At 40.2% G+C, this 21369-nt stretch overlaps 1 protein-coding gene across 1 annotated transcript in view; it reads left to right on the top strand.

The window, feature by feature from the left end:
* Positions 1–483: 483 nt before the first annotated feature.
* dnah2 (dynein, axonemal, heavy chain 2) overlaps positions 484–21369 on the top strand; it is a gene marked incomplete at both ends in the record, with an annotated part of 38381 nt that continues 17495 nt past the window's right edge. The window contains 47 exons of the mRNA XM_080511900.1: positions 484–516; positions 614–775; positions 873–1107; positions 1249–1359; positions 2137–2372; positions 3058–3249; positions 3623–3780; positions 3978–4065; positions 4160–4347; positions 4506–4635; positions 4744–4812; positions 5028–5227; positions 5640–5796; positions 6015–6124; positions 6289–6418; positions 6810–6998; positions 7759–7909; positions 8008–8200; positions 8469–8669; positions 9061–9217; positions 9496–9670; positions 9827–9990; positions 10232–10393; positions 10545–10648; positions 11185–11341; positions 11488–11570; positions 11767–11944; positions 12122–12260; positions 12604–12821; positions 13071–13151; positions 13265–13390; positions 14053–14157; positions 14393–14581; positions 15172–15275; positions 15548–15737; positions 15863–16043; positions 16204–16331; positions 16654–16812; positions 17641–17766; positions 18454–18672; positions 19100–19217; positions 19300–19436; positions 19554–19691; positions 19793–19951; positions 20068–20220; positions 20588–20679; positions 20790–20985. Coding sequence (XP_080368026.1) covers positions 484–516; positions 614–775; positions 873–1107; positions 1249–1359; positions 2137–2372; positions 3058–3249; positions 3623–3780; positions 3978–4065; positions 4160–4347; positions 4506–4635; positions 4744–4812; positions 5028–5227; positions 5640–5796; positions 6015–6124; positions 6289–6418; positions 6810–6998; positions 7759–7909; positions 8008–8200; positions 8469–8669; positions 9061–9217; positions 9496–9670; positions 9827–9990; positions 10232–10393; positions 10545–10648; positions 11185–11341; positions 11488–11570; positions 11767–11944; positions 12122–12260; positions 12604–12821; positions 13071–13151; positions 13265–13390; positions 14053–14157; positions 14393–14581; positions 15172–15275; positions 15548–15737; positions 15863–16043; positions 16204–16331; positions 16654–16812; positions 17641–17766; positions 18454–18672; positions 19100–19217; positions 19300–19436; positions 19554–19691; positions 19793–19951; positions 20068–20220; positions 20588–20679; positions 20790–20985 — 7071 coding nt within the window. The remainder of the gene's footprint in view (positions 517–613; positions 776–872; positions 1108–1248; positions 1360–2136; positions 2373–3057; positions 3250–3622; positions 3781–3977; positions 4066–4159; positions 4348–4505; positions 4636–4743; positions 4813–5027; positions 5228–5639; positions 5797–6014; positions 6125–6288; positions 6419–6809; positions 6999–7758; positions 7910–8007; positions 8201–8468; positions 8670–9060; positions 9218–9495; positions 9671–9826; positions 9991–10231; positions 10394–10544; positions 10649–11184; positions 11342–11487; positions 11571–11766; positions 11945–12121; positions 12261–12603; positions 12822–13070; positions 13152–13264; positions 13391–14052; positions 14158–14392; positions 14582–15171; positions 15276–15547; positions 15738–15862; positions 16044–16203; positions 16332–16653; positions 16813–17640; positions 17767–18453; positions 18673–19099; positions 19218–19299; positions 19437–19553; positions 19692–19792; positions 19952–20067; positions 20221–20587; positions 20680–20789; positions 20986–21369) is intronic.

Raw genomic sequence — 21369 nt, 5'->3', positions numbered from 1 at the left:
AGGGATATTGGTTATGTATATAATTGCATAAAACGTTTGAAATGTGCCATGCCTGAAATAAATGGTTAATATAGCAAAATAGTAAACAAGAACAATAATGAGCATAAATGCAATATAAAGCAAATTAACTTTAGCATAAAAGAAATAAATGAGATAAAACTACAGGGATATAAGAACGACAAGGAATAATAACCAGCAGCAATGGAACACCGGAAACGGAAGACGAGTACGACACGTAAGCATGGCAACGGCCAAACAAAGTCAGGGGAATCGTTTCCTGGACGTTGTCATGGTAACGTGTTCCGTGTTCAGTTGTACTGTTATTGTTGGTTTATTGACCTTTATCATTCCTGCATCTGTGTTGCTTTGTTTGGATAGATTTCCGTGTTAATTCAATCAATCAATTAAAAAATATATATATATAAACAAAAACTAAGACGTTTATCCGTATAAGTTCACGTGACGCTCCATGTGGAAGACGGGATGGCGGAGGACGACACCGAAGCAATTCGTTCGGTAAAGTGAACTCGTTCAAATCGTTTTGACGTGCACCGCGATTATCCCATTTATTGACCAGCAGGTTCTCGCCTTCCTTCTCTCCTTCTACCCGCAGTTGTTCATCCGCAATGTGAGCATTGGCGGCGTAACTGAGGAGTCATGGACGGACGAGACCAGGGCGACTTTAGACCAGTTTGTCGTGGACACTTCTGTCAAAACCCTGCTGGTCTTCATGGACACCGGCGGCCTGCGGGTGCAGTTCTCCGTGCCGTCAACGGTACGAGCAGCACATTCTCTCCCACCTTGGTCTATGGAGTCTGTGTGTTTTATTATCAGTGAGTCTCAACTTCGTCACGTCCACACATTTTGAAAAGGGAGAAGCTGTGGGGCCGCTGTGCTTTTTCCTCCGCAAGCCCGGAGCCGTGATCACCGCGGAGACGTTTGACGAGGCCGTGCAGTTTGGCACCGTGCGGGGCGACCCCATCCAGCAGCTGCTCCACCACATGCCCTGTGTGTGGGCCCCGGCCATCGCCCACTGCTTCTCCAAGAAGAAACACCTCGAGCACAGCTTGATGAACGAGATGCACTGCTTCCTCACCAGCCTCACAGGTGAATTATTTTATGCCCCCCCCAATGGCTGTGGGGTGCATGTTGCAGTCTCTACTTGTTGCACAAAGCACGTCAACAGTTGGTGCCTCATGATGACACACTGAATGTTTTTTTCCCCCTATTTATTCAATTCTTTATCAGATCAAGTAAGTAAAACATCTGGGAATACGGTCCTATACATCCCTATGGAAGCTTCCCAGTACAGTCCTGAAGAAGCTGCAAAGGACAAGGATCTGGTCGAAAGGATGGAAAGTAAGCTCCATATACTGTATATACAAAGGCCTTTATTTTCCTATCAGGGGTTTTTTTTTAAAAATTTTTTATTTAAAGGACATATCCTCAAATATCTGCTTTAAAGTGCAGCATCTGTGACTCTTGTGTCTTATTTTTTTTGCAATCTTTCTAATTTCATCATCCTTTTGTTTTGATTTGTCCTCCCATTTCCTCTTCTTAAATTGATGCATGATGAGGCCAATCATTGATTTGGTCATACTTCATTTATTGCAGAACATGCTTACTTCTAGTAGAACAGGATTCTGCCACCTTTATGGCTAAAAGAGGCATTTTCCCATTTTCCCACAAAACTTAATTTTCCTGGAGCCACAAAACATAAATTCTCTGAAATGAAGAAAAAACACACTTTAAAAAAGCTTTTTAAACAAGAACTTTCATTCAGAAAATGTCAGAAGTACTATTTGGATATATTTTTATACATGTTTTATTTCTTTTTTTTGGGGGGGGGGTATTTGCCCTTCTTTCGCTACACTTTTTTTCTTATTTTTTTCACATTTTTCAAAATCTATTTTTTGTTTTCCTTATTTTTTCATTAACCAATTTTTCTTTTCCCAAAAAGTTTTTAGCTGTTTTTAGCTTCGATGTTAGATCATTAAAAAAAATAAAAATCAGTGCGGTATGCAAATAAATATAAGGAAAATCTTTATTTACAAATGCATATTTACAAATCTTTTCCTAATCTTTGTCCATATTTGTATTTTCCATTCCATGTCTTGCTTGTTGTGCCTGTTGTAGCTGTTGTGATCTACTGGACGAGGCAGATCAAGGGGCTACGTGATGCCCAAATTGTGAAGATGTGGGAAAAGTGTGGTCCACTGCAGGAGATAGCCTTCTGGGAGGACCGCTTGTCTAAGCTGTTGGACATGGAGCAGCAGCTGCAAAAGCCAAATGTCAAACACATCAAGCACATCCTGCAACTGGCCAAATGTCAGTATGTGAAACACTTTTGTGAGATGTCCAGTGACATACAGGTAGGTACAGTCTGAGGAAAAAAAATAAAAAACCACTCCCAAACTATCTTTTAACAATTGTAGAATATATATCACTCTTCAGAATAAGTGACATCACTTAGGAATCATCCAATGGAGACGTGACTCACTGAAATACAATGTCGTGTTTTATTATTTCATTGTTAATATATTAAGTAAGTAAGTAAGTAAACTTTATTTATACAGCGCCTTTCACAGACCAAGGTCACAAAGCGCTTCACAGTTTCAGTAAAAACATAAACAGGAATAAAATGCAAATACAGATTTAAAAGGCCAAGACAACACATTGATAGACATAACATCCCTAAAATATTAAGGTTTTTTCTTTTTTCTTTTGCGGCAGTGGAAAAAAAGTGTGATTGGCTCCATTGCAGAGATTATTCACAGTCTATGAAGACTAAGTCTGAAATATGGCTTTATTCAAATTTACAAGAGTACATACAGTAAATAAACAAACAAGTGATTTAAGATGGTTACTTGCATGCAAAACTAGCAAAAAGAGAACAATTGGAAAGATGTTGTTAAAACATGCAGATCATAACAACATTGACTGGAGAACTATTCTCCATTGCCACTCGTTATTGCATCTGTTCTGCCCCATTGTGTTTATTAACAAACATTGACCTTGTCATCAATGCTAGAATTGTCTCTGTTTCTGTGTGTCCAGGAGTGCACTCTTCAGGCCCAATCAAACCTGGCCTTCCTCTCCAAACTGAAGGAGCCCTGTGAAGAGCTCGCCCAGCTTCCGCCGTGCCAAGTTCCCTCGAAGCTCAAGCACATTGTAAATCTCATCCGGATCATCTGGCTGGACTCCCCCCACTTTAACACCAACGAGAAGATCATTTGTCTCTTCAACCAGGTATCAGGGTGTTATTCCACTAGAGAGTTTGGGGATCAGGGCACTCATGAGAGATATATTTAATTGATGTTTATTGCCTTTTATTTGTATCATTATTTGCCATAAATATGTAAAGAAATATGCTGTGTATTTACAGAGAGCCATACTGTGTTTGCCCATTCAGGTTCAATGTAGCTACTCTGGTTTAGTTTGTTAAATGGCCTTTAACAGAATCAAATATTGCTTTTTATTTAAATATTTTTTTATTCATCCATATTTGGTAAAGACAGATTTCACCATGTTGGCAGTTTTACTTTTTGTTTTGTTTTGTTTAGTTGTTTTTTTTTTTTTTTACCATTTTGTGACAAGAGGTTTGTTTTCTGCTGTGTTCCAGTTGACTAATGAGATCATCCGCCTGTGTTCCAAAACCATCTCTCTGGACAGACTCTTTCAGGGCTATGTCTTCTCCAGCAAGCAGATCCTGGACGACTGTATTCAGTGCTGCTTGTCCTGGAAGGAAATTTACCTGCACAGTGCAAAAATTCACCACAAGTAATATAAACGCGATACACACCTCTAAACGAGTCATTAAGTTTGGTGTTGTTTATTCGATCCAGTAGGAAGGATGAACGATTATGTTTTATAAAATCTATGAGAGGTTTCAATACTAAAACATTTCATGTATCCTTCCACCACCTCTTTGTTGCTTATTTAACAATGTATTTTTTTTTTATGTGTCTTCACATCAGATATTCTGAACAAGGTTGGGTTTTGGACAACACAAGCTTTTTTGTGGTGACTGATACTTTCATTCGGAGGCTCACCGATCTGATTGAGGTTCTATTTAATTTTTTTTTTTACCCCCCACAGTCTCATTTTAATCCTATGACCAATCATCTTGGCATTTTGGGATGTTCTTTTCTTTTATCAGGTGTGTGACTGTCAGAATCAGTTTGCTCGTTGGGAGGACGGGCAGCAGAGACCTCCGCCCATCTTCGGCAGTCACCTGGGACAGACATTCACCCAGAGCCTCCTGAAGATTGAGCGCAACTTCCATTGTTGCCTGCGCAGCCTGCGTTCTGTTGACAAGCACATCTTCGATGTCAATTCTTACCTCACGTGGGAAACGGAATTCAGCAGGTTGAATTATTCAAGACTTTAGCCATGAGATTAAATCTGTAGTTATATCACTCTAATGCTTTTTTTTCTTTTAAACTTCATAATGGAAAAAGAGAGTAGCTACCAGCCTAAATGTGTGTGTTTGTCTTGACTAATAGATTTTGTACAGCAATAAAGAGCTTGGAAATGGAGACAAGGCAACTGATGGCTTCAGTATTCAAGACGGCGAACACTTTTGAGGAAGGAGTTCATCTTGTGGACATTTTTAGGCCGATTTCTGCTCGCGAGGTGTCTCTCTTTCACACACAGACATGCTTTTGAGCTCTCACTTCCCTTTTTATCTATACTTTCACACTCTACATCTGTTTGTATCCTCTCATGTGATTTTCCCCAAAGGCCAATAAACAAGCTGCAGAGGAGGCGGTTAAGGGAGTGCAAGACATCCTATATAATGAGATCAAACTGGTAAAGAATGGCATGACAAACCCAAAGTGTCCTGACCATATACCAAGTACAGCAGGCCAAGCCCACTATTTAATGGCCCTCAAATATCACTTAGAGAGTCTTGCGAAGGTATTTAAATCCACTTTGGTCCAGAATATTGTTTTTCATGGTACCATTTAAGAATTGTGCAAAAAAACCCAACAAATCTCTCTTTGTGCCTTTTTCTGTGCCTCCAGGTGATTGACAAGGCTTACTTCATGCCTGACATTTACAGAAGCGAACTGGACCAGACAGTCCAGACTTTGGAGGCGATGGTGATGAAGAGCTTCACAGAGTGGAGCCAGAAACTAGATGGACAGTACCTCAAGAGACTGGAACAGCCACTCATAGCGCGCTGCAGAGAAGGGACTGCGAAGCTGAGCATCAACTTTGACAAGTTGGTTCAACACAAGTGCTATAATGCAATTGCAAGAAAGTGCACTGCTACTGCAGTGGATCCTGTAATTAGTGAGCTTGAGACATGAGACATGCAAATGTACTTGTCTTATGTTTCATGGTTGTTGTTTTTTTTTTTTTTTTTTTAATAATCCAGCACCCTTTTGAGTCTTTTCTCTGAGATCCACTACTGGGAACGACTAAAGTTTGAGATCCCTCAGTGTGTCAATGACATTTACCAAATGAAGGACAATGTGAGAATCCTGAGGGAAAGGGTTCTGCTGCTGATCAAAGACTATAATAGGTTTGGGACATACACTTCAACAGTGATGGCATCCGCCATATTATGCTGCACTTTCCATTCTTCTTTCTGACTCCCTCATCTGCTTGTCTTGTGTGTGTTTACATGTCAGGATCATTGATGCGCTGTCTCCAGAAGAGCTGGGTCTGTTTCGGGAGAAAATTCGCTTAATGGACAGGAAGATTCAGCCAAGTCTGACGAGGTTCCAGTGGCTGTCTCGACGAGAGTCTGACGTCTTTATCCGCGACTGTCTCCTGCATGTTGGCAAGGTTGTAACTTGTAGTTTACCCCTTAAAGATGTGATCACATGAAGCTTAGGTTTCTGGCTGCACTGACCTTTAGTGTTCATGATGTGTTATTGTGATTTTTAACTCAACTGGAATCACTTATCTGACACATAGTTTACATCCAGTAAAAAAGCCACACTGGATTATTCTCACTGCGCAACCTATTTGTCTCCACACTTCTTTTTTTCATAACACTTTAGGTCAAGTCGATAGTCGATGACTACAAAGAATCACATCTATCAATCTCCAAACTTTGTTGCAAGATGAGTGAAACTTTGCTGGTTCACCTGGATGGAAAGACCGTGTACAGGTAACAAGTGATACGGGCTCTATTTTTCATTGCTCAGGATGCATGTAAACTTATATAGTAGGTAAATGAAATGGATAAGGGGCCGTCAATATTTCCCCACACAGTTACTGAGGGTTTGGGAGGGTTTTCCGTTTAGTTTAAAACATTCCCTTTCTGAACATTAGCAACCTGGAATTTGAGGTTGTCCAGAAGACTCACCAGCAAAGCTGTCTCCAAACACTGCGCTCGGCACACAGCAGTATTGTTGACATTATGACCCAGATCCACAGCATCTTTGTGAACGACGGACAGGAGGTATGTGCACTGCTATTTGTTTTGTCAGGCACATCAGTCGCCGGCAGGATTTACCCAAGGGGAATTTATTCCCAACAATAGAAATCCAATTGTCCATGTTATTGAAGTTTACCGCATATTTAAAATAAGCTTGCCTGTGACTGAAAGTTTATAAGAGATCATACAGCGATCGTTTCAGGGCTTCATTTTTCAAGTATCTGAATGAATAAGAATAAAATGTTGGTGAATAAAAGGTTGAGATTAATTATTTACATACCATTTGGATAAAACTAAATTTATTATAGCTTATTAGTTTAATAGCTTATTTGACATTTGATTTATTAGTAAGCTCAAGACAAGATTTTGTTACAATTTTGCATGTCCATTTTTACCATGGTTTTTTTTTTTTTAGGTTCAAGAATGTTGGCTGAGCTACACAGAGAAGGTGGATCAGATGGTGGAGGAGGCTCTGAGGTGTAATGTCAGGAACTCCATGAAGAAGCTTTCCATAGCCATCAATGCAGATTATAGGGCAATACCAAACCCCTTGTTTAAAGTCTACGTCACGTTGCGCCCGGCATCTTCTCCGACCACACCAAAGGTGACACTATTTGTCTCTGAGCGAAGCGAAATGTTGTCAAAATGATACCTTACGGTTTTCTCCGAATTTAAAGAAACATACGGTTAATTTGTTTTTTCTGCTTGAGCTGATATTTCAGTTTAAAGAATTTGATTGTATTTTGTGGGAATTCCTGGCACAACAGGACAGAAAAATTTATATCTATTAGTCAACCAGCACAGAATTTTCAGCTTTTGAATGTTTTAATAGACTTTTCATTGTCCTGGTGTGGTGTATGTCTTCACAAATGTTTTTTCCTTCATGTTTTATGTTCTCTAAAAGTTCCTGGTGTCATTGTGTTTCATGTTTTTCTGATTCTGTGTTTCTGGTTTGAATCCACAGTTCTTGTCTTGCTCCACGTTTAGGTTAATGTGCTTCTTCTCTGTCCTCATCTCCTGTGTCTTGTTGCTGGGTCCTCTTTTCCTTTTCACCCTGATGTGTTTCAGCAGAGCAGTGTTCAGTGAACAGAGAGCATCCATATAAGCAGATATACTTATAAGTGAAACGAATAGCCAGAAAGCGGTTCAGGGTCATTATGTGATGTAAATATTCAATGCCATGGAGAGAAAATGGCTGAAACTAGAAGGTCCAAGATAAAAGGGAAGATATGCAACACAGTAATACAAACCAGACATAACAAGTCTTTTTTTCCAGTCTTGGGATCTTATTTGAAGTCATAGCCTCCTTTTTGTTTAACGTGACACATTTCTGTGTGTGTGTGTGTGTGTGTGTGTTTTCACAGGTGTCTCTTGAGTTCTCCCCAAGTCTTGGAAAGCTCACTCAGATTGTCAACATTTTACCCCAGCTCATTAACATCATCTCAGAATTTAAACGCCTTCCCGAGCTTCTGTCCTGCAGAAAGACTCCGGGGAATGAAATATACAACAACATAGGTGCAAACATTTATGTCCAATTCATGCACGCGATTTGATATGAGCTGTATGCGAACATGTCTGTCCATCTGCTCATCTGCTCATGTTTGATCGCGCAGAGCAAGATGACGAGCTGAAGAAGATTCAGGCTGCCGTTAGCACAGGAGTGACAGCTCTTACCAGCCAGCTACAGTCTTATTTGAAGACCTGGGACAAATACAGGAACATCTGGGAAATCAACAAGGACTCTTTTATACAACGCTACCAGAAGCTCAACCCATCGGTGTCTTCTTTTGACGCAGACATCCACAGGTGTGTTGCAGTTCAGCAAAATTGGATGTTCCTATTTATTGTTTTGCTGCACCTGCTTTGCGAAATGTAGTACCCAGCATGCATTAAAGCTGGCTACACTCATTTGCTGTAATGTGGAAACCTGCCTGCTCATTATTTCCGCTTATCCTGCCATAAATGACTTCACATTTGCCCAGAACACTGTAGTTTTTAAATACCACTGTTGAAGGTTGCTATCATCACGAATCTGCCGCTCACGTCTGTTGTTTTCGCTTCTCATTTATATCAGGTACACGGAGGAGGCCGACAGTGTAGTACAGGAGGAAAGTGTATTCGATGTTCGATTCATCATGCTCGACTGTTCGCCACTCAAGTCCTGTTTGGTGCAGCACTGCAATGAGTGGCAAGCCAAGTTCACCCAGCTTCTCAGTCACATGGCCAGAACTGGCCTCCAGGAACTCCATACATCCCTGCAAGACAACGCCAAACGGTGAGTGTCGGGTTCAATAATCTTCTATTCAGGAGCAGAAGAAATAACTTTATTAGGTTGCAGTTGTTGTACTTCCATTATGCCCCTGTTACTTTGTAACTCCTTCAAGGCAATGTTGTTCTCTGTGATTGGCCTCATCAAGACAGTGCTCAGATAAAAACGTATCACTGGAATTTCCTCTCAAATGTTGCACTCACCAGTCTAGATTTAGCAGCTGGGGTGAGCTCCTCCACTGCTGCAGGTTTTGGAATTAAAATTTAATTAAATTTTATGTCGCATAGCACCTCGAAAATACAAATCAACACTTTCTGTAAAATGAATCAGTCACAGAGGTGACAAAAGTTGAATTGGTCTGATACTTTGTTGTGCGTGTTTGATGGATTCTGTCCAGGCTGGAACGACCTCCACAGACACTGGTGGAGCTTGGTGAGAGCCTGAAGCACTTGAAAAGTCTGCAGGACAATTCAGCCAAGACAGAGGCTCAGATTCCTCTCATCCATGAACAATTTGCTATCCTGGGAAAATATGAAATCCCAGTGGAACAGACTGTAAGTACTGTGCTTTTCATTAGACAAATATACATGCTTGTGTACATTTTTGCACTGAAACTATGAGAACAATTTAGAGTCGAGTGGAATTGAGTAGAAATAATGTATCTGCTCTAATCGATGAAAACGCTTGGATTCTTTTTTTTCTCTTTACCTCCCTGAAAGAATAAAAAAAAGAGGCCATATATCTTTTACATTTATGATTTACTGAAATTGTACACATAAACGGTTGCGGAAGTATTTCCTCTCATTCTGATAATTTTCTTCTGATTTTGCAGGTGCAGGAAATGCTGGAGGTGCTGGATGAAGAGTGGGTGTGGTTCCAGCAGGTATTAATTGACAGTGACATCACGCTGCAGAAACACAAAGAGAAGTTCAAGACCGACCTCATCGCCTCCTCGGAAGAGCTCAAGAAGAAGATTCGGACCAGCTTGCAGGAGTTCAAAGCCAGAGGTTCAGTGTGTTTCATCACCTTGGCTTGAGGACCGCTCTGCTCCTCTGTCCTTTTTCTTGTTGATTCATCTGATTAGATATCTCGAGTCTTGGTTATCACTTACTAACAACTCCATGTGTGCCTTATTGAATTTGTCTTTGTATTTGCACACCCAGGTCCTTTCGACAGTGCGCTGGCCACTGAGTCGGCCTTCCAACAAATAGCTGAGCATCGCAGAGAACTGGAGACCCTGAAACAGGAACAAGAAACCATCCTCAATGGACTGGGTTTCTTCAAAATAGAGCAACCATCTTCCAAAAGCATTTGCATTCTTGAAAAGGTCTGAAATAGCTTCTGTCTCATTTTCCCAAGATACTGGCACAAACAAAACTATGACAAGCTCCAGAGAGGTTTACTTTATGAGGATTAATTTGTGGTGTTGACAGTTGTTTTACGTTAGTGGTGTTTAAGGTGTGGAAGAAGTGAAGACAACCATCAAGACTGTATGTGATGAATGTAATGATTGATTATTTTGATCAATTTGTTTGTGCAAACCTCACTATGGATATATCGTCATGCAGGACATTGAGCGACTGCAGCAGGTGTGGGATATCGCAAAAGAGTGGGATTCCAAATGGAACAGCTGGAAAGGCGACCAGTTTGCAAGACTGCAGACGGCGGCCCTGGAGAGCACAGCAAACGACATATTGAAGAAACTGCACAAATTCCAGACAGAACTCCAGGTCAGCTCGGCCATAACACACAGCGATGCATTCTGACACTTTAACTGCAATATTTTACCAACATGCAAGCCTTCCAACCAAACACCAGCTTTTTATTCATGTAATCTTTATGCACTTCAGTAGTGAGGATGTGAGGTTCATCTCATTGCAGGATAAGGACTGGGACATAATGGATTCTTCTATGAAGAAGATTGAACACTTTAGGAAGATCGTTCCTCTCATTGCTGAACTGAGGAACCCAGATATGAGAGACAGGTATTGACTAAAAGTATTTCTCATCATATCAGTGCCTTTTTTGTTTTTTGTTTTACAGAAGTCATGAGAGGAACACAAACTTCATGACAGTCAAGTGATTAATACTTTAAGATTATTGTTAGAGATGATAATATCTAAAGGGATCAATAACCTTAATTGTTATTTTTTTTCTAACAGGAAAGATCTTTCACAGCTTGTTTAAAAGTGGTCACATAGAATAAGCCTGTTTCTCATTGTGGCCAGACCGCTCCTGCATTCTATCAAGAATGTTATTAATGCATTTTCTAAGAAAAAAACTAAAAAAACATTGCCATTGTATTGTTTGTATTGATTGTTTGAGCTAAGTGGTAGACAATGAAGAATTCATAATGAAATTGGCAAATAATAAGAACAGTCTAATCACTTTGTGGTCAATATCAAGTACATAAATTACATGGGTTTGGAATAAGTGCACTATGACTGTGGGTTTTTTTTCATGATCTGACCTGCAGACTGCCTTGAAACTAACTGTACTGTATATGCCACCTTTCCGCCAGGCACTGGAAGCAGATCTGCGAGGAGCTTCAGTGCTCATTTGACCCCACCAGTGCAAAACTCACTCTGGAGATGATCATGTCTCTGGGCCTTGACAATTATGCTGGCAAAATATCTGAGGTCTCTGGAACCTCCAGCAAGGAACTCTTCATAGAGCAGGTTCAGTGTGCTTTACATGGTCTCTGTGTGTTTTTATTTTTTTGCTGCTTCTTTATTTCAATACAAAGAGGAACATGTGTTTTGTCTGCAAACAGTGAAAACAAAAATGGAATTCAAACAAATGTTCTTTGTGTTGGATATCAAAGGGTCTGGAGGGCATTGCTAAGACGTGGAAGGAAGCGCTTCTGGATGTGGAGCCTTACAAAGACGAAGGCCACTACCTGCTGAGGTGAGACAGTGAGCTCTTCAACAGAGAATCTACACACTTACAGGCCTTTTACTTGTATGTAAAGCAGTAAACCTGTCATTTTCTGGCCACAACTACCATGATGTTTTCTCTCAGAAGGAAATTCTGCACCTGTGTTGGATCATGATGAACGTTTGAGCTCACCTGACCTGAAGTCTTCTCCTCCTGTCTCCCTCAGTACCGAGGAAGTCGTCCAAGCCCTGGAGGACACCCAGGTGATCCTGTCCACAATGAAGTCATCTCGCTTTGCCAAATCTTTTCAGCAGCAGTTGGACCGTTGGGAGCGCCAGCTGACCCACGTGCTAGAAGTCATTGAAATGATCCTCACCGTGCAGCGTCACTGGACTTATCTGGAGGTACACACCCACATAACCACGGTTACATTGCTAGTGTCTATGGGAACTTCCATTTCAAAAGTATACATTTACATTATCATGTTGAAGAAAGCTATCTGTCTTTTATGCCTTATCGTGATTAGTCAATTCAATCTGTTCTCTATCTAGTTCATGAGCCTCCCTTCTCCATTCTTTTAGAATATTTTTCAAGGGAATGACATCAGAGAGCAGTTGCCTTGTGTTTGCAAAGAGTTTGAAGATGTCAGTTCCAGTTGGAAAACTATAATGAGCCGCCTCTATCAGGATACCAATGCCTTGAAGGGAACGCACCACCCCGGTATGACAGCATTTCTCTCTTATTTTTTCCTTTAAATTATAGTGGAATCCAAAGTAAGCATGAATTCACACAGTTGGTCTGATGAACCAAATATGCTTTTAAAAAAAAACATCAAGTGTCATTTTTTTTAAAGTTCCATAGTGAACTAGTATTGTTTGAAACTCTTGAATTTTGCATCCAATTTCATCTACATTCCTAAATGCAAGGTGTCTTTGCATGTGAGTGACAAAGTACTTGAAATAAGCATTTGAATGTGGAAAGTAGCAGATTGGACGTAATTTTCAGTCATTTAATATAAACAGGAATGATTTTCCAGTCTGTTATTGACTTCTCTGTCTGTCAGGCTTGCCGGAGAAACTGTTGGAGATAAGAGCCAAGCTGGAAGGAATTCTAAAGGCCTTGGACATATACCTGGAGACCAAGAGACAGATTTTCCCAAGATTTTATTTCATGTCCAACGATCACATCTTGGAGATCCTCGGACAGTCCAAGAACCCCGAAGCCATGCAGCCTCACCTGAAGAAATGTTTCGATAACATTAAGAGCCTGCAAATAGAAAAGGCACAAACTCAGTCAAGCACACATCCTCAGTGGCCATTGATAGAATATGATAGGAACATTTTAATATTTAGCGGAACGCATCTAATCCTCACACATTGATATGTTTTATTTTTTTCCTCAGATTTTTAATATCCTCAAACCCAACTGTATAAAATGTGCTTTAAAGCTATTGCTGTTGTACTATGTGACTTAAATGCCTTGTCATGTCTTGTAAATGTCCTGTTACTGTGTTTTGTGTTCATTTTGTAGGCATGTGGTGAAGCAATGTGTTCTGCTGATGGAGAGATTATTCCCTTAATCCAAAAAGTGCCACTGGACCAATCCGTGGAGGTATACCAGTCATGACTGTGACTGTCATTAATTAGAATGGCTTTATTATAATACGAATTGCTGCTTTACAGAGGATATAAATGGAGAATATCTTGCTTTTTGTGTGCATGTAGATTTGGCTTTGTGAACTCGAGAATGGGATGCGTGTTACTCTGAAGCATAGCCTGAACAACTGCCTTGAAGATCTTAAGAAGATGGCCGAAGCGAGAGACAAATGGGTCAAGAAGTGGCCAGGACAGGTACATTGGCATGTCTTTTTTCTTTCAAACAGCCTGGCTACAAAGTGCTGCAGTCCTGTTTTTAGTGTTTGATGTATAAAACATGAAAGGAAGCCACATGCTGTCCAATTCATTCACTCTAACCAACATACACAATCAGGACGTTTAAAAAGAAAAACAATGAGAGGGTGTATCAGATCAGCGAACATAATGACCACTAAGTTTTATCGTAACAGGCTTAATATAGTTTCACCATCGCGGATATGAAGTCATAATCTCAGTGTAGAAATGTGAAAACATTCAAAAACGATATGCTGAAATAATGAAGCATGTTTTAAAGCAGCTTTCATGCTGATCAAAATTAAATCATTAGTTGTATTGAATGCATTGAATATGAAAAGCTTACAATATATTCAAACTGAAAGGTGTTTCTTACATGGTAAAGTTACAGCATCATCTGTCATGGAGGGAGACCTGCAGGAGAGTGTAGAACTCTACAGTGATTAGAATCCATTTGGAAATCAGTTGTCAATATTGGCCAAATGCTTCAAAATCTTAGCTAATCTTTTTTCATGTACATGCAATTTTTATCCCAATATCTGTGGCTCACTTAAAATATAGAGCTAACAAAGTTACCAGTGAGTTTCAGCTTTTCATGATTTTTTTTTTTTCCCCTGTTTTAGAGTTTGATCATAGCGAGTCAAGTCAAGTGGACGTCTAATGTCACTAAAGCGCTCATTAAGGAGAAGGATGACAAGTCTTCTCTGAGGTCCTTGAAGAAGAATCAGGTATGTTTGGCTTCTTTTATCAAAAATCTACATTTTCTGCCAAAAATTTTTTTTATGCATTTTACTATCATTTGTTATCATCTTTTGCAAACACACCAGGATATGTCTGTCAAAACTCATAAAAGGCTGTTGAACTTTAAGCTTTCATCAGTTGCAGTGTTTAAAACATAAAGGATTTCATGACATTAAATGTAAAGTGGCCTACATTAAACTTGAGTAAAATTGTCTACCTCAGGTGCGCATGCTCCAGTCCTACTCAGAAATGGTTCGTGACAACCTCCCCGAAGTCCTGCGCTTGAAGATCGTGGCCTTGATTACAGTGGAGGTTCATGCTCGGGATGTGATTGACAAGCTGGCGAAGGCAGGCTGCGCTGACGTCAATGCCTTTGACTGGCAGCGTCAGCTGCGACTGTACTGGGACAAGGTATGCTCTGGCAGAGGCAAGGAACTTTGAACGACCACAAATGCCATTGTATTTCAATTTCTTTGTGATAGACCAAAACAAAAAAACCTTCATAATTGTCCACACAGGTGGATAATTATATGACTGCTGAAGGCTCTTGGTTGCACTGGATTTTTATTCATATTATTTCCCTGCCACGTCACAATTATTTTGCACGTGTTAGTTCATCGCTTAAAATTCCAAAAAGATACATTTACATTTGTAGTTGTAATGTAAATATATCTGGAAAATTTCACAGGTTCAAATAGTTTTGCAAGGCACTACATTAATTCATGTATTCTACGCCTTAGTCTACAGACCAGAATGGTTTTACTGGAAAATAAAAAAAATATCTACATATTTGAAATGAGCATGCTTTTTGAAATTGTGATAGCTAGCCATTGTTAGAATGTTTGGATGTTTGATAATGAAGCTTGTTTTCTTTGTACAGCTGCCCACTGTGAATTTTTCAACTTAATTTTTCTAGTTTTGCAAACCGATGGGGCTAGAATTACCTGAAAAGATGCCATAATAATGTCAGCCTAACTTTGTTTGTTTGCCGCCGCCACAAGAATGCGTTTGACTGCATAATCCGACAGACCAACGCAAGTTTTAAGTATGGCTACGAGTACCTGGGCAACTCTGGACGACTTGTCATCACTCCGCTCACCGACAGGTCATGATCCATCAATATGATTTTTTTAATTGTGTTTATTTCCAGACCTATACTGGACACTACAGTCACACAGTGTTATTAGTTACATGTTCTATTTCTTGATATCATAAATTAGATCAATTGAAAAATAAGTCAACGCAAGCATTTTCTATTTAATAATCTATTGTTTATGACATACATTTTTTTCCCTCAAACATTCTATATACCTTTAATGTGTTTATTTTCCAATGCTTTTTCTTCAACATTTATGTGAATATTTAACTTTATTCCAGGTGTTACATGACCCTAACCACAGCACTCCATCTGCATCGAGGAGGCTGTCCTAAAGGTCCATCTGGAACAGGGAAGACGGAGACAGTGAAGGATTTGGGCAAGGCACTTGGCATGTATGTCGTTGTCGTCAACTGCTCAGAAGGACTGGACTATAAATCTATGGGGCGCATGTACTCTGGTATAGCTCAGGTAGGAAGGACCTTTAACTATGAGATAAATGTGATATTGACTTGAACGGTAAATACAATAATCATGTGTCGGTCACAAAGCTTTTCACTTTTCTCTGTGTGCTGCATTTTATTTGCTTTGGCCAGAGTGGAGCGTGGGGATGCTTCGATAATTTTAATCGTATCAACATCGAGGTGTTGTCGGTGGTGGTCCAGCAGATCCTCTCTATTCTGTCTGCGCTGGCAGCCGGACAGTCAAAGTTCCAGTTTGAAGGACAGCATGTGCAACTTGTCGGGTCATGTGGCATCTTTACCACTATGAATCCTGGTAAGACAGCCCAACTGCACTTGCACTGTACTTTCATTCAATGCAATTGGAAAGATCACACTTTTAGCCAAGAATAGGTAGAAGAGAAGCAAACTCTGTTGTCGTAGTCATTTTCACTATTTTATTCTGCTGTTTTTGACCTTTTTCCCTCTTTCATTAGGTTATGCTGGTTGTACAGAGCTTCCTGACAACCTCAAGTTCATGTTCAGACCTATTTCCATGGTGATGCCCGACTCTACTCTCATAGCTCAGATCCTGTTGTTAAGCGAGGGTTTCAACAACTGCAAGGTAGAACTACCACTCTGCAGAAATGTGTAGGAATGAAGGAACTGTGCAAAGTTTAGCTGGTTATGCATGTTATCCTTGCATGTTGCATTAATGATTTGTCTATAGCTGTGTTCTTGTAATGAATTTCATCTAAGCTATTTCTCTAAAAATCAACACACAAGCTTCAGTTTGAAGACATTTAAAGATACATCTTCTTCAAATCAGTGAAATGGATTTTGATAAGAAACACCATCCTTATAGTATATTTGCACATTGATGTCAACTACTTCCATGTTGTCTTACTTATACAAAAGTCTTGAAACTTCTGTCTTTACTGTCGTAGGTCTTTGCGAAGAAGGTGTTGACCCTTTACTCGCTGGCGGTACAACAGCTGTCAAAACAGGACCACTATGATTTTGGCCTCCGTGCTCTCACCTTGTTGATTCGCTATGCTGGAAGGAAACGCCGCTCTGAGCCCAAGGTTCAGGTTCCTGATGAAGGAGTGGGTCTCACTTTATCCGTCTCATTCATCAACCCTCACTTTTTCATCATTTGGTCCCTCACTTTATTAATTTTGAAAACTACCATTTGGCCTCCGCAAAACAAAAGCTGATCAAAGTTCTTCACATTATAAGGGAGTAATATTCTGTAATGGGTTCCAACATTGTGCAGGGTTTAACACTGTCACTTTTTAATGTTGACTTTGCATTTATGCCCTGTGCTTGCTTGAGTCTTCTTTGGGGAACTTTACTTCATTTCTTTCTCAGAGTACAATGTTTTAATTAAATATCTTCCTGTTATTTTTCACATTGTGATAATACATTAACATAAAAACAGCAGCCTCACAAACCTACTAATTTACCCAACCAAAACATCTATACATACATTTTTTCATGTTTTATTTTCAAGCTTTTTTGTATCGATGTCAGCTGTTAGATCTCCAGTGCCCTCATTTGACCCCAGACTCACAAGTGCCACCTTTTTGTTCAGTCCACTCAGCTTCTCTTCTGTCCTTTTCTCCTTTCATTTGATGATACATGACACAATACCTTTGAAGCACAACAATTAGTACTCGTATATTACCCATCCTAAAATCACAACGTAGCTGACAGAAGCTTCATCAAACTGATATCTACCTACATAGATTAAACATGACTGTATTATTTCATCTATGGAAGCACGGAGCACAAATGTTAGACGATGGTGTTTGTAACTTGCGTTGGAAAACAACATGGGAAAGTTACTGTAACTACCTGGACTACAATGTTATTGTACAGCGTGTTGCCTGCCTGGAACATGAATAATTATTCTCTTCTGTTTTTGTCCTCAGATCCTGCTAATGGCTATCAAGGACATGAACATCGCTAAGATGACCTCTGTCGACCTGCCACTGTTCAATGGGATCATCCGTGATTTGTTCCCTGGTGTGGAAGTACCGATTGTCGACGCTGGTCTGGTGAGTCGATAATTTTAGCATTCTTACAATGATGCATCTTGATTCAGTTTGGTTAATTATCTAATGTTCCTTTGCTAACCCGGTAATGGACTGAGGCCATCTGCAACATTTGCATCATTACTTACTTTTTTAGTTTCTTCAGGAACACAGACATCTTTCACACTTGCTGTGCTCCTTGCCTTTCACAGTGGTCTCTCACTCTCTGCATCTCTGTCCATTTACACCTCAGGAAGTGTCTATTTCTTATTTTTGCACAATGTAGCAACACTTATTTAATTCAGTCATTTAACTGTAATATCAGTACATACTTTTAAGAATCGGAAAACATACTTTATCCTTTTTGCCTTCAATCATTATTAGTTTGGTTTGCTTGTCCTCAACCAGATGTGTTGTTTATTTTGCATTTAATAGACAGACAAACTAATGGAATGGCATGGAATATTTGAGGCCACTTGCTTCCCTGTGGCTGTATGTCTCACATAGGTTGAGTGTTTCATGAGTTAATGAAAATCAATCAATTGTACCTCTATTGTTAAGATAGTTGACTTAGATCAAATAGATTGGTTGGATTTTGAGACAACTATATGTATGTGACAACATTCATTATATCATCATTTAAAAAAGTAGTGCCAGTTTAAATTTTTCTAGCAATCACTGACTTCCATCATTGCGTTTTGTGTGATGCAGTTGAAAGAGGCCATAGAGGTGGAGCTCCGTCGGAGCGGTTTGCAGGTGACGCCGTTCACCGTGACCAAAGTCATCCAACTTTACCAAACCAAAAACACCCGACACGCCACCATGCTTGTTGGCAAAACAGGCAGTGGTAAAAGTGTTACTTGGAGGATTTTAAAGAATGCCCTCACTGCCCTGCACCATCAGGGAGTACCTGGTTATCAGCCTGTCCAGGTAGGTGTGCGTCTAAAGTGAAACAATCCAATGTTTTTATCGGCTGAGCTGTTCAGTCTACCTGCTTTTACTCATAGTAAGTTAGGGTTAGCTTTGGTCTTTTGCAACTCTGAGTGGATTGAAGCAGATTGATGGATAATTTTGCAAAGTTCTTAATGGATGCAGACGTAGATGAAGGAAACAATGCAGGCATGAATGTTATCACATTAGCCACACATTGATAGTTGGTTCCAAACAGCAGGCAAAACCTGGTTATGGTGAAGCACATATGCTCACATTATACAGCCAGGTAAAAGTCTCACGTCTTCCATTTAAAACTGTTGTTTATCAGTTTCGATGTGGGCAGCTGACAGAGTTTGTGATGTTGGTCTGCAGTCATCCTGCTCTCTTTGCTCTGTTTCCTGCCTCCGTGCATGCGCCACAACAGGACTATCCTCTGAATCCCAAAGCGATGACTGTGGGAGAGCTGTACGGGGAAAACAACTTGTCTACTAATGAGTGGCGTGATGGGATACTCTCCTCCCTCATGAGATCAGCCTGTGCAGGTGCTAACACAACAACACATGCACTAATGTGCCCACTTCATGTAGTAATGAGCACAACAATGATCTAATTTTCCCATTAAAGATGAGAAAACAGACGATAAGTGGATTGTGTTTGACGGGCCTGTTGACACACTGTGGATTGAGAGTATGAATTCCATTATGGATGACAACAAATTGCTCACACTCGTTAATGGGGAGAGAATGTCCATACCTGAGCAGGTGAGAACAGTGTAAAAGTGTAAAACTCATAGGGCACAGAAAAGAATTTGTCCATTTAGCTGATGGTTTCACAAAAACAAGCGGCTTTATTTACAGTGCTAATTGTTTTTGTCATAGGTGTCTTTGCTGTTTGAGGTAGAGAACCTGGCCATGGCCTCTCCTGCTTCAGTGTCTCGCTGTGGGATAGTCTACTACGACAATGCCGATCTGGGATGGAAGCCTTTTGTTCAGTCTTGGCTAGACAAGCGAGACAAAGTAACGTGCAGCCACTCACAACAGCATAAGAAAACCATCCTCCAGAATGCTTCTCCACACCTCACATCTGCTGTCCTCTTTGTTGTTTCATTTCTCCACAGGCTGAAGTGGCACACTTGGATCTCCTGTTTGAGAAATACATAGTGAACACTTTGAACTTTAAACGGACCAACTGTAAGGAGCCGATCCCGATCACCGATCTCAACGCTGTCACCTCTCTTTGCCGCCTCTATGACTCCCTGGCTACATCCAGCAGTGGGGTATGTCAATAACATGCACCCTGTACCATCCATTGCATTTAACACTTAAATGCATTTGATGTTTCCACTTGTACTTGAAATTTAGCTCTAAGTCTGTATTTTCCACGCTCCATCAGGTGAATATTTCTGATGCACAGAGTTTGGGTAGGATGGTGGAACTTTGGTTCGTCTTCAGCTTGATTTGGTCTGTCTGTGCCTCTGTGGATGAGGATGGACGCAAAAAGATGAACAACTTCCTGCGAGAGATGGACGGCACCTTTCCTCTCAAGGTTCATTGTATAGAATGGTCTGCAGACACTCAGCCTCTCCCTTATTGCGAGGGATTTTCATGACTAGTTTAAAAAAGAAAACATTGAGAAAATTGACAATAAAGTATTTTAACAGAGGCATTAAAAATCCTCACAGTGAAAGTACAGTGCTTTTGAAGAGTGATTCTATGCCTGTAGACGCCACATCATTACCCAAAACAAACGCAGTGACGTGGTATTCTATAACCATTACAATTATTTTAATGTTATTGAGTGCATCATTTTAGGTTTGAGTTTGATTTTATGAATGTAGCACATTTACATAAATGCAATGCATCTCTTTAACTGGCAGAAATATTATCTCATGTCTTTACCTCAAATCTTTCAGAACTCAATTTATGACTATGTCGTGGACTCAAAGAATAAAAGCTGGGTTCCTTTTGAAGAGCAGCTGCCCAAAGGATGGCGCTACGATGCAGCGTGAGTAAGCAGCTGGTTTTGTCTAAGCTTGAGTGTGTTGATGTGCTCTCCATCCACCTCACCTGTTCCATATCCCATCTTGCATGTGTGACTTCTCCTTCTCCCTGCAGTGCTCCTTTCTATAAGATTATGGTCCCTACAATAGACACAGTACGCTACAACTTACTGGTGCAGGCTCTGGTGTCGAAACAGTATCCAGTGTTGCTCACTGGGCCCGTGGGTACTGGCAAAACATCTTTGGCCCAGAGTGTCCTGCGAGGCCTGGATAACAATTGGACTGCTCTCACTATCAACATGTCTACACAGGTCAGTGTCTTTAATGGTCTGTGTACAACTGGGAGTGTCTAGTCTCTGTATTTATTTCCATATCACTGCAGGATTCAAATGACGTTCTGAAATTAAAATCTGACAGCAGACGAAGGATCTGTCTCTTTTTAAAGGTTTAAGTTGAATTGCGCTGGAGCTATGGTTAACTGCACTGAATTTAGGCTGTATATATAATAATATATAATCCATATAAACATGAATGTTTTCAATTAGAATGACTCAACATGTGAGCTATTGTTTGACTGATGTATGATGTTATTAATTACAGCATTACTTTTGGTTTAGAAACCCTTCATCTACTCGGGTAGTTAAACAATAATTTCATCTGCATGTTTGTGTCCTCCTTTTCCCATGCCTCTGCCC

The sequence above is a fragment of the Blennius ocellaris genome (assembly GCF_963422515.1).
Source record: "Blennius ocellaris genome assembly, chromosome: 16".
Classification (NCBI taxonomy): Eukaryota; Metazoa; Chordata; class Actinopteri; order Blenniiformes; family Blenniidae; genus Blennius; species Blennius ocellaris.
The sequence above is the reverse complement of the archived record's forward strand: the minus strand, read 5'-3'. Positions and strand labels throughout refer to the sequence as shown.